General features: G+C 35.4%; 1 protein-coding gene across 1 annotated transcript; it reads right to left on the reverse strand.

The window, feature by feature from the left end:
• Positions 1-4,344: 4,344 nt before the first annotated feature.
• Positions 4,345-10,390, reverse strand: LOC112790604 (sucrose synthase). The gene is made up of 14 exons (XM_025833085.3): positions 10,138-10,390; positions 9,193-9,307; positions 8,622-8,748; positions 8,172-8,323; positions 7,874-8,066; positions 7,158-7,493; positions 6,950-7,045; positions 6,682-6,855; positions 6,457-6,573; positions 6,191-6,357; positions 5,858-6,082; positions 5,220-5,783; positions 4,737-4,875; positions 4,345-4,626 (listed from the first exon to the last, which is right to left on the reverse strand). The coding sequence occupies exons 2-14, from the start codon at positions 9,279-9,281 to the stop codon at positions 4,597-4,599; spliced, it is 2,409 nt and encodes an 802-aa protein (XP_025688870.1). The 5' UTR covers positions 9,282-9,307; positions 10,138-10,390; the 3' UTR covers positions 4,345-4,596.
• Positions 10,391-11,581: the final 1,191 nt, after the last annotated feature.

Consider the following 11,581-nt stretch of genomic DNA (forward strand, 5'->3'; position numbering starts at 1 on the left):
TACCAACCTCCCAATTGTGCATCAAAATCACCAAATACACTAACATAACCAATATCACATACATACATCAACCTAGGGCTCATAAGGATGATAAATCACAAGGGTTTGAGCACTTCTTACCTCAGCCCATATGAAGTAGGGATAGAACCCACTTAGAATCCATGTTGGAGTATCCCTAAACACCCAAAATCACAAGATTTCAACACTAACTTCCCAAAAATGTGTAACAGTGGGGAAATTCGAAAACTGGGCAGAGATGAATGGAATACTCACCACAAAACTTAGATAGAAATGTAGAGGATGAGAAGAGCGACGCGTGGCCGCAAACGGCTCGTCAATCGGAGCTCCGTAGCTCAAGTTATGGTGGTTTGAAGATCAAAGAGAGTTAGGTTTTCTCTCTTCTCTTCTCTCTTCTCAAATCAGCGCCCCACACTACTCTTTTAGGGTAAAAATGAGCTGAAATGCTCATAACTAATATTTATATATGTTGGGTCTTGGGCCCACTTAGGCCCAGTTCACTTATTTTTGTCCGTTGGCCCAATTTTGGGCCAAAACCTTTAAGATTAGCGCTTCAAACCGCACTTTAAATATTTCTACCTCCCCTAATCATAATTCCTCATTTCTTAATATTATTTACTCATAATCAAATTTCTCAGCTGCAGTACCAGACAGGTCTCAGCCGGTACTGCCGGTCAAAATTCCACTGCGCGCTTTTACACAGGAAACTATGTCTTCCGACTCAGAAAAACTCACTGAATCCAAATATCATATTTAAATCATCAAATTCCAATTGCAAAATCTTCCAACCCTATTCGCTCCTACTTAACTTATTATTTAATCAATTTCGGTTAGACCGGGTATTACAACTCGGCTTGACGGAACTCGGTGAGCTCTTCCTCGCCCATTTGGTTAGGAGAATCCCTTACGTCGGAAACGACCCAGGCGTAGGGATCATACGCCGCGGGAGAAGGGGAAGCCCGGGAGGTCGTGCGAGCCATACCTACATGGGGGGACCATCCAGTCAGTCTAAAAGGTCGGGTGCTCGGGGCGAATACAGATACTAACCCCACTACTCCCCAACTAAGACCAAACGCAGTTAAAAATGTAAAAACCCCAAACAAAGCCTATCCTGGAATGGTACTCCTCCCCTAACACGCCTAACCAACTTCGAGAGACCACATCACAATAAAAATCAAGCAGGACAACAGAAATGATAAACAAGCACAAACAATAAGCATGTAAGAACAAAGCAGAAAAGAGAAAGATCCAAGAACTACCTGAATTAGTCGAAAAAAGCTAAAAAAGATGAAGGGAGGATGCACAAGGGCACTGCAATAGCACTTTGAAACTTTTTGAAGAAGGGAACAGGAAAATAGGAAGAATGGGAGAATGCAGAAATACAAGAGATAAAGAAACAAAACCAACTGTTTAAAACTGCCTCCCAGAAAGCGCGAAAAACCTGGGGACAAAATAGTCTTTGCAAACAGGGTTTTCCCCTCTTTTATGAGCATTCAATGCCCGGCGCGAAAGATGAGGCGACGGAACGGTTGTTGGGCAACCAAGAGACGCGCGCATAGGGGCACGTCCCTCCCACGAGCGACCGACCTGACGAGGGGCGTGAACATTACACGCCATTGATAGCTCCCACGACTACCACTGGCGCGTGGGGGCACTGTTACGGCCTGGCCCAGGCCACTTGCGGGCCAACCCGACCCAAAGATGACCCGACCCGAACGGTCGGGCACATGCGGTTCACTGCGCGACCCGGACACGCGTCCCTGGCAGCTCCCCACTACAGCTGGGAGGAAGCTTCGAGGAAGGTGGGCCTGTCCTTGAAGGGCCCACCTCTGACACGGTATAAATGGGGAAGGACCTGCCCTTCCCCCAAGGTACGTCACTTTGTCCACCTATCATATTCCCCACCTGCACACTAGTTGACTAGAGCGTCGGAGTGTCTTTGCAGGTGGCATCCCCTCTTTCCTTCCACAACGAGAGCTCGGCTACCCGGCTGATCTAAACCTGGCACGACCGCGATTGAAGCGTTATTCCCCCTCAAATAACCACCTGATCTGTCCGGCAACCGACCACCGAACATTTTGCATCCAAAATTGATTGTTACATGTACGAGGCTTCGGGTTATTTTTAAAGATAAATGGTCAAATTCGTCTTTAAAATATTATTCATTCTTTAAATTGATCTCTAAAAAATTTTTTAATCAAATTTTTCTTCAAAACATTTAAATTAATCGTATTAGTCTTTTGATCATTTTTTTATTATATTGACGATGCCAAAATTTATTAATATGACATGTAATTTGATACTACAACACATCCATAAGAATTTTAATTGACTATTAGTATAATAAGTTTATGAAATTAGATCAAATCGAAACATAATTGAAGAGAGAACTTGAGATATTGGAATCTCTCAATTTGAAATTGATTTGATCTAATTTCATAAATTTATAATGTTAGCTGCCAATTTGTGTTGTCATTTAACGTGTCACATTAACAAATTTTAACGTCATTAGTAACGAAAGTGACGAAAGGTCTAAAATAACTAACTTAAAATTTTTGAAAGATGACTTTAATTAAAAAAATCTTTTGAAAATTAATTTAAAAATGAGTGATTTTCGAGAACTAATTTGACCATTTACTCTATTTTCAAAGGCTCATGCCCATAGTACAGGGAAAAAATAGCCCAATGATTTGAATAACAAACATAAATCTGGTTAAAAGGACCTAACTTCTCTTTTTGTTTTTTTTTTGTTTTTTTTTGGGATAAATCATAAAATATACTTGAAGAATTTTATAGTTGATAAAAATATACTCGAATTTTGTTATCAACAAAAATACTTCAAATAATTTTAAAATGTGATAAAAATATCCAATATGTATTCTCAAAAAATGTTTTAAAAATTGAATTTTGATATAGTTTCTTGCAAGCATGATTAGAAAAATAAAATATTTTTATCCTTAAAATTTAGTGACTTTTCACTGAGTATTTTCTTTTTTTTTTTGTTAATAATCAATAATATTTTTAAAAATTAAAAAAAATAGAAATCAAATTTTTATCCGATTATTTTTGCATATTTTTTAAATAGTTATCTAAATATTTCTATAAAATTTTAAATCATGTGATTTGTCAAATACAAAAGTTATTTGCCACTTACAAAAAAATTTTTTTGAATATTTTTATTGCATTTTTAAATTATTTGAGAGTATTTTTATCGATAACAAAATTTGAGTATATTTTTGTCAATGAAAAAATTATTCAGCTGAATTTATGATAATTTACCCTTTTTTTACATTTAGATAATATTAATATTGTTCATACCCTATTCTAATATTATAGCCCAGACCCAAGTAAGTCAAAAAGGTCTAATCCAAAGGTCGGCTTATCACCCACCCGACCTCTCCAAAGAGGTCATGTGCAACATAAGCTCCTCCCCAAGAAAGTCGGGTTCAACATGAACTAGAAGATAACACTTATTCAAATAGGTAATTGTCCCCTAAAATCTCTCATCTACTTCTAGAAGAGATATCTCAACAATCCACCTTCAGAAGTGGAACTACTCCAACGGTGATTATTGGATCATCACCTATAAATACACTAACCCACTTAGGTAAAGCTAAGTTCTAATACTCTCACGTACGCATCGTAGTGTCTTTACAAGTACCACCCCCATATTCTCTCACGTACGCAACTCGGATTGCGGCTCCCAAACGCTAAGCAAAGCGGAGATCATCTCCTTCTAACGTTTGGGCCAATCTTTCAAGTCCAATCCATCCCTTTCAGGTTACCTAGGTAACAAATATGTAGTCTTATTTTATATATATATATATATTGTGGATAAAATTTTTCAATTTTTTATTTTAATAAATACATAATAAATAAATTAATAATTTAAATTTTGTATCCTTTATTTAATACACATATTAGTTAAACTTTTTTTTTAAGTAAAATAGCAAATCAGTCCTAAGAATTTTTAAACTCTCTTACCTAACCAAATAAAATTACAATCCAGCCTCTTAACTTTACCCGACCAAAAATACCATGGAAAGTAAATAAATAAGAAAAAGCATGTTTATTCTTTCCGATTTTAAGGATTAATCAGTCTCACATTGTTTATGATAAGGACCATGTCATTATTTCATTTGAATCAGTCAGAAACTATATCCCTTTCGCTTTTTTTTTTTCCTTCCTGAGTGTGCTATTATTTGGAATGTATTATAAACACGAGACATTCTAAATCAATACTAGTTTAGCTATTACGTTTTGAAGTTAAAAAGATAAAAGCAACTATGTACAAAGTCCATGAAGGGAAAATGTGAACCAAATAAGTGGAGAGGACAATGCTTAGAATTGAAATGATAGGGTAGACCCCAAATTTAAAGATTTCAAAACATCCAATAATACATAATAATAATAAAAATAAAAATAAAACACTTTTTTAAGCTTTTCTTATAATACCAAAACCTAATCAAATACAATATCAAAATAATTGAAATATATATATCAACTCCACAAGACTCCAGAAGAGAAAAAGCCGATTTCACCATATATGAAGTTCCTCAATCTTCACTTGACTTGATTTTACTCGACAGCAAGGGGCACAGACTCAGCCTGAGGTAACAAGAACAAAATAATATCTTATTAGCTAAACATCAAAAATAAAAAATGAACACATAAATGACGGAAGCCATTGAACAATGTTACAAGAGAGTTATGCATACCAGCATGCGGTATTTGAGGGCATAGAACATCTCAAGGTAACGCTTGCTCTCGCGGCGGTCAAGGTTGGTCACATGCTTCCAGAAGCCGTAGACTCCAGTGAGAGTCAGCAGGCGGTCGGAGTAAATTTGCCACGTATACCTGTGAACAAGGCAATGCAAAAGAAGAGGAAAATTCAGCTTAGATGGTCTACTATAGTTCCAAGTGAAATTTCAAGTAGTAAAATGGTGTGATGATTAATAATGATCCTTAAAACCATTGATTTGGTGTCAAAGTTTATACACCAAATTTCAACCATTAATCTTGTGTTGACTAGCTCATTACTTTGATACTAAAGACCAATGATGAAAAGACAGCCCAGTCCACAAACATTCCATGTTGATGTATGATATGGAAAATGACCAATCCAAAAAAGTGTATATACGCAGCCTAGCTTGATGAAAATTTAGTGCAATTCTTTTAAATTAAAAAAAAAGATTGCTTACTTCTCATGAATACGCTTGAGACCACCCTGAGAGATCTTGTCCCAGTGAGATGGATCAGCCTTGCTCTTCTCGAAGAAATCAACAAGAATCTCAGCTGCGCGATCACCATGGTAAGGATCAATATGGTAGCCCGATTTTCCATTGACAATGATCTCAGCAGGACCACCATTGCAAGTTGCAAATGTTGGCAATCCACAAGTCATGGCCTCAACAACTGTCAGACCGAACGCTTCGTAGATCGCAGGCTGCACGAAGGCACCTTTGGTGTCACAGATCACACGGTAAAGCTCTCCATTCCTCACTCTGTTCATTTGTGAGGAGATCCACCTGAATTGGCCGTTTAGCTTGTAAGTCTCAATGAGGCCATACATCTTCTTCATCTCAGCTTTCTCTTCCAAGTCCTTGGACTCCTTCCGCCTGTCTCCAGCGACCACGACAAGGTTCACAAGCTCCCTAAGGCGGGCGTTCTTGCCGTACCACTCAACAAGTCCTGTGATGTTCTTCACACGGTCCAACCTCGCCATGGTGAAGATAATTGGCTTGGTACGATCCTTCAGTACACATCTGTTTCGATGGCATCACATTAGCAAAATTAAAGAAGCATAACTAAGGAAGACAATAAAAGAATGGAAACTAACATGTGCTCCTCGTTCTCTACATTGCTATACAGTAGCTCTTCAATCTCCGGGTGGAAGGATGTCAACCTGCGCTCGGTTTCGGTGTATGGGAAGTAAATGCTCATGTCGGCACCGGGAGAGACAATGTTAAACTTTGGATCGAAGACATCAATGCCGTGGACAACACGGTAGAGTCCAGGAAGGGTGAAGTGAGTGTGGCTCTCATATTGTCCAACAGTGTCCTTGCTGTAGAGTTACATAGAAATAACAAAGAATTAATTCAGTTGAGCAATGAGATGAACAAACAGAGAATATAAACTATAAAGGGATGTATATCTGAGGTATCTATCTCACCTTCCAGCAATTTCTTGGAAGGTACTGGTGATGATGAAATCTGTGTGGTTCATGGCAAAAAGATCAGCTGTGAATTGGCATGAGAAGTGATATTTGTCATCAAATTTCTTCCAGTAAATGTCAGATTCTGGATATTTGGTCTTCTCAAGTGCATGAGCAATGGTACACTAAAACAGGGGTTAAAAAGAATGGGAGAAAAGATTTAGGCCTTTGGGTAAAGAAAGTGTAAAGGAATGAACAAGGTGCTGAACTTCAATGCTACTAACCTGAGTTACACCCAATTTGTGTGCTAACAGAGAGGCAACAATGTTTCCATCACTGTAGTTTCCAACAATCAGATCTGGCTTGCCTTTCAACTCTTTGGCAAGTTCATGAGCAGCATCCTAGTTAAAAAGAAAAATTGTATCAAATCTGAATGTTAATTCAATTTGAAAACCATCCAGATGTTCTAATTATGTGCCAATTGTGATGAATAAACTAAAAAAAATCACCTCAGTGTAAGTTTCTAGGTAGGGCCAGACTTCGAATCTTGAGATCCATTTGCGAACAATTCCTTTCTCTGTTCTAAAGGGAACTCGAAGAATGTGGCAATGTTCAGTGCCGAATACCTTCTCAAGACGTTGGCCGCAAGTAGTTCCAACGGCATCAGGGAGAAGCCGGGTGAGCTGCATTTTAAAAGCAATCACAGGCTCGAGTTAGTGAAAATCGATTCACTATACATAAGTCAGCTAAATATTTACATCTGGAATAGGGAGATACAATGAGAATGCGAGGTGTGATGTCCAAGCCTTGTTTCTTGATGCGGTTGAGCATCTCATTCTCCAATGCACGAACTTGATCCAAGATGTAAACAACCTGATCATAGAATCAAGAACAGTTTATGCCAATTAACATTATTGAAGAGTAAAATGTTAACACGAAAATAGAATTACAAATTTTATCATGTGATCTGGAGTTCTCAACTAACCTGGCCACCAGTATCAGGGTATCCCAAGACATTGTCTTGAGCAAAGTAACCATGGGGAGAAAGGATCACCACATTGAAGACCATAGGGATCCTTCCAAGGAATGTCTCCAGGGTACAAGGGTCAGGTGCCTCGAGGAGATCCAGGAGAAGCTGGATCATCTCGAGGACACGCTCGGCGGTGTCACCCCACCCTCTCTCCAAACCAATCTCCTGGAATTTGTGCTCGAATACTGAGTAGGGTGTTTCGGGAGCAAGTGTAACCAGATAGTCCTCTGCCTTTCTCAGAACATGTTGAAGAGAATTCAGGTTTTGAATCCTGTCATTCAACATCATAGTCTGCAAACAACCAACACTTTATTGGTAAATCCAATAATATACCTACAAAACCAGTAATGCCTCATAACTAGTAAATTTGCACTTCAAATTCAGTTATTAGACAAGCCTCTTATGTCAATTACTGTTAATTGTTACTTAAAACAAAATGTCTTTTATTCATTTTTCTCATGAACAATAAGGCCAAGGTATATGCCTCTACCATCTGTGACTGGTTCCAGAGGTAGTTACAGATCACTGCCCCCACCTAAGTGATCATCACTTCAGCAAAGGGAATCAAACTCGTCTTTTAGGATACAAGGTCATTGCTTTACCAACTGTGCCAATCATCTTTTATTGTTCGAAAATTTGTGAATTTACTGCCAGAAGTGCACAGAGCATACCTTTCCATTGTAACTATGAAGCCTTAGGAACTCCAGCAATGGCTGCATGCTCTCCTTGCCATGGAAAAGCTTAGCGGAAAGGTGGCGGTTAAGGAACTCAACGCCATTCCCAATTGACTTGTTAAGTGTTGGGCGGGGGAAAGATGCGTTAAAAGGCTCAAAGTCCAACTCAAGCACAAAGTTGCCGTTGGAACTACATCAACACAAACCAAAAAAAAAAATTGTGGACTTGTCTTAACACAACAAACGGAAGAGAACACTAAGCATTTGAAACTCAAAAACCTTACTAGTTTATTACCTGCCATCAACAAGCTCTTCCTTGAACTTGAGGTACTCAGCAGGACGTAACTCATCAACAACGAGCGCGTGCACATTCACGCGCAGGTACTCCCAAACACCAGGCCTTAGACGAACTGCCAAAGCAACAAATGGTGGCAGCACTATAGCTTCCTGCAAGACACAACAAACAGAAACAACCAAATGAAATGACACAAATTTCAACAAACCCCACCAAACAAACTTTAATATAAAGCAAAATCTAAAATGAAACCAAGAGGAAAATGTGGCAGAACTTTTACATGCAACCACTAATTTCTACTTTATTTCTTGTCAGCTGCTACTCCAATAGCAGAATCAGCTGAATTGTAGTCCCCACACGTACATACAGTTTTTTTCAGGCTTAAATTCAATAAACGTGGTAGTACACTACAAATATCATTGTTCCCAAATAAATAAATAAAAGAATTACCTGAGTAGATCTCAGAACTTCTCCAAAGGCACCATCATATAGCTTCTGCCTCTTCTCTTCAGGGATTTCTTCAAACTCAGCAATGACCTGGTGGTGCTGCAGGATTCCCTTGCCCTTAGCCTCGATCCTTTTTAACACCAAAAAAATAGTGTTACTTACGTTCACATCCTTGTACATTAAAATATCAAATTCATAAGAACAAATAAATAAAGACTAAACATCAAATTGGTGCCGATTAATTTCACGGATTAAATACTTTAGTTCTCTAACAAATTTAACTTTATTATTCAAAAATTTTTCAAAAATTACTCTTGTCACTGTTTTGCAATAATGTTTTTTTTAAATATAATTATTTAATAATAAAATTTATGAGTAATTTATTTATTTTACAGACAAATTAAAAATTTTATTAAAAGTGATGGAAAAAACAATTTATCTAATCAAAATAATTCTCCGAAAATTTTAAAGTAATAAAAATGTGTTAAAAACTAAATATACAATCTAAGTTGGATACTAGATATTTACTCGTAAATAAATAAACAAAATAAGAATTAAAAAAATAGCTATCTACCTAGCAAGAAGGGCCAAAATCTCATTCCTCTGTCCAGCGAGAGTCTCATCGAGCCTCTCTTTGAGAGAGTGAGAGCGAGTCAAAGCCATGGCCCCAAACGAAAAACTTCAACGAACTGCAACATAGAAAAAAAGCAGCATGAAAAGAAACTGATCAGACTTTTTTCTCCAATTTTTTTTTTAAAGGATAAGGAGGGTCACCAAAAGTCAAAACCAAAAAACAAATATTGAAAATTTGTAAAGAAAATTCCAGAAACACTAGATTGGATTTCAAGACCGGCCAACCTTCACCAACCACCATTTCCCAAATAAAATATATTAAAACAAAAAATACTAAATAATAAATGCAGGTCCTGTAAGATCTCTGTACAATAGGGAATAAAGTCAAGATGCGGTTTCATTTTTCCACCATTACCATCATTTTCTTTCTTTTAAATAATATTTCATTAATTAGATTACTAAAAGAAAGAAAACAAACAAATAAGCAAAAAGAAATCCATCTTAATTGATTATTGCAAGCTCAAGCCTCCGAAATGAGTAAACCCCGTCATGGATCAGAAAATGGCGTTTTTTTTTATTTGATCTTGTTTTAACACAGAAAAGTTCCTCATTTGGAATGTGAAACACTGGAACTTTCTTTAGCATCAAAATTTGAGCAAAAAGACAACCACACAGAACCTAATCTGAGGAACAAAGTAGGGGAGTTTCACTTTCTAAGTACAGTGAACCAAGTCTCTAAGCTCTCTCTCACATGGAAAAAAAAAACAGATAACTATATCTATATCTATAGAACAAGGATCGTGTCAGAGAAAGTCTGATCCAGTGGTTAGTGGTAATTACAGCACAATGATGAGTTTGCTGAAAGAGCTAGATCTTTCAGAATAATAAGCTAAGAACATAAAGGAAAGAAGAAAGAAAAAAAGAGAAAGAAAGAAAGAAAGAATACCAATGGAGAAAAGAGAATGAACGTAAAAAAGGAAGGGGTGAAGGAGAAGAACGGAATGAATGAATGGAAAGAGAGGTGGTGGATGCGTTAATTTATAGACAAGGAGCGCCAAAGGGGAATACCGGAGACACTTTACAGGAGAAGAAAAATACATGCAACAAACTTTACTCTCTCTCTCTCTCTCTCTTTCTGGGTAATTTTGTAAATGCACAATGTCAAAATTTACGTTCTTCACGAAGCCCGCAGTATCATATTCCATTTAATTTATGTACTGTATTATCATAGAAAAAAAGTTATAGTATTTTAGTTATATTGCTTAAATAAATATTAAATATATTAGTTAAAAAAAAGAGAAAGTATATATTGCCAACAATAAAGGATCCAACAAAATTTACTAGTGCCGATAAAACATAAATATATAACATAAAGTATATTTTTATTTTTAATATTATAATTTTTTTAAAACTATTTTTACATCTAATTTGATTTAATTTTATCTTGACATTTTTAATTTATATTAAAATTATCCTTGAACGTTAATTTTATCTAAAATTTTATGGACAAAATTAAAATATTTAGAAACATAGAATAGCTTTAATACAAATAAATAATGTTAGGAATAAAATTAAATAAAATTAAATATCGAAAATGAAAAAAATAGTTTACTCTTTAATTATATTTTATTATTATAAAATATGATTAATTTTTAAATTATCTAAATAATAAATTATAATATTAAAATAATAATTTAAATAATAGTATATAATTTAAAATTTTATTCTTTTAAGTTTTATATTTTAAAAAAATTACGTAACCTTTTTATTGTTAATATAAGCAAATGTTAATACTTATAATTTAATAGCAAAATAAGTTTAATAAAATAATTTTATTTAATTTAAAATTAATTTAACACAATAATTTTATGTATAAATAAAATCAAATCTAATAAAATAACTTTTATACTAATTTAATGTAATGAGATCAAAAATAAAAATTTAATGAGAACAAATAAATATTATTATTATATAGTATCAAAATTTCTGCATAAAGATCTTCTTAAATTAGTCGACAGAAAAGGAAAAAAGACATAACCCTACATGGTTTTTTCTCATTTTTTGAGCGGATCGGATAACATGCATTTTCTTGTCTACCACGTCTGTTCGTTTCTATCCGGGCTGTATATGTGGGCACATCATACCTTCTAGATTATCATAATATATGGAATGTAATTGTTCTCTTTATACTTTCTCATTCTTTATACGTTTATTTGCGTATTGATTTTTAGATAAGGATTTATTATTATTTATTATTATTTTTATGACAGGATTCTATTTCTATATATTACGAAGGAGTTTTAATGTATATTTTCTCTTACTCCTTCAATTTATTATTAAAGAAAAAAATGATGAAACAATAATTACTACATGTTGTTATAATTATTATT

Source organism: Arachis hypogaea, chromosome 3 (assembly GCF_003086295.3).
Source record: "Arachis hypogaea cultivar Tifrunner chromosome 3, arahy.Tifrunner.gnm2.J5K5, whole genome shotgun sequence".
Taxonomy (NCBI): domain Eukaryota; kingdom Viridiplantae; phylum Streptophyta; class Magnoliopsida; order Fabales; family Fabaceae; genus Arachis; species Arachis hypogaea.

What these genes read in the sequence shown, in the direction of transcription:
- LOC112790604 (XM_025833085.3), bottom strand. Translation starts at nt 9,281, where the DNA reads ATGGCTTTGACTCGCTCTCACTCTCTCAAAGAGAGGCTCGATGAGACT. An exon ending in GAAGAGCTTGTTGATGGCAG is followed by an intron (nt 8,067 to 8,171) that starts GTAATAAACTAG and finishes GTGTTGATGTAG; the next exon opens with TTCCAACGGCAACTTTGTGC. An exon ending in CCCTCAAATACCGCATGCTG is followed by an intron (nt 4,627 to 4,736) that starts GTATGCATAACT and finishes TTGTTACCTCAG; the next exon opens with GCTGAGTCTGTGCCCCTTGC.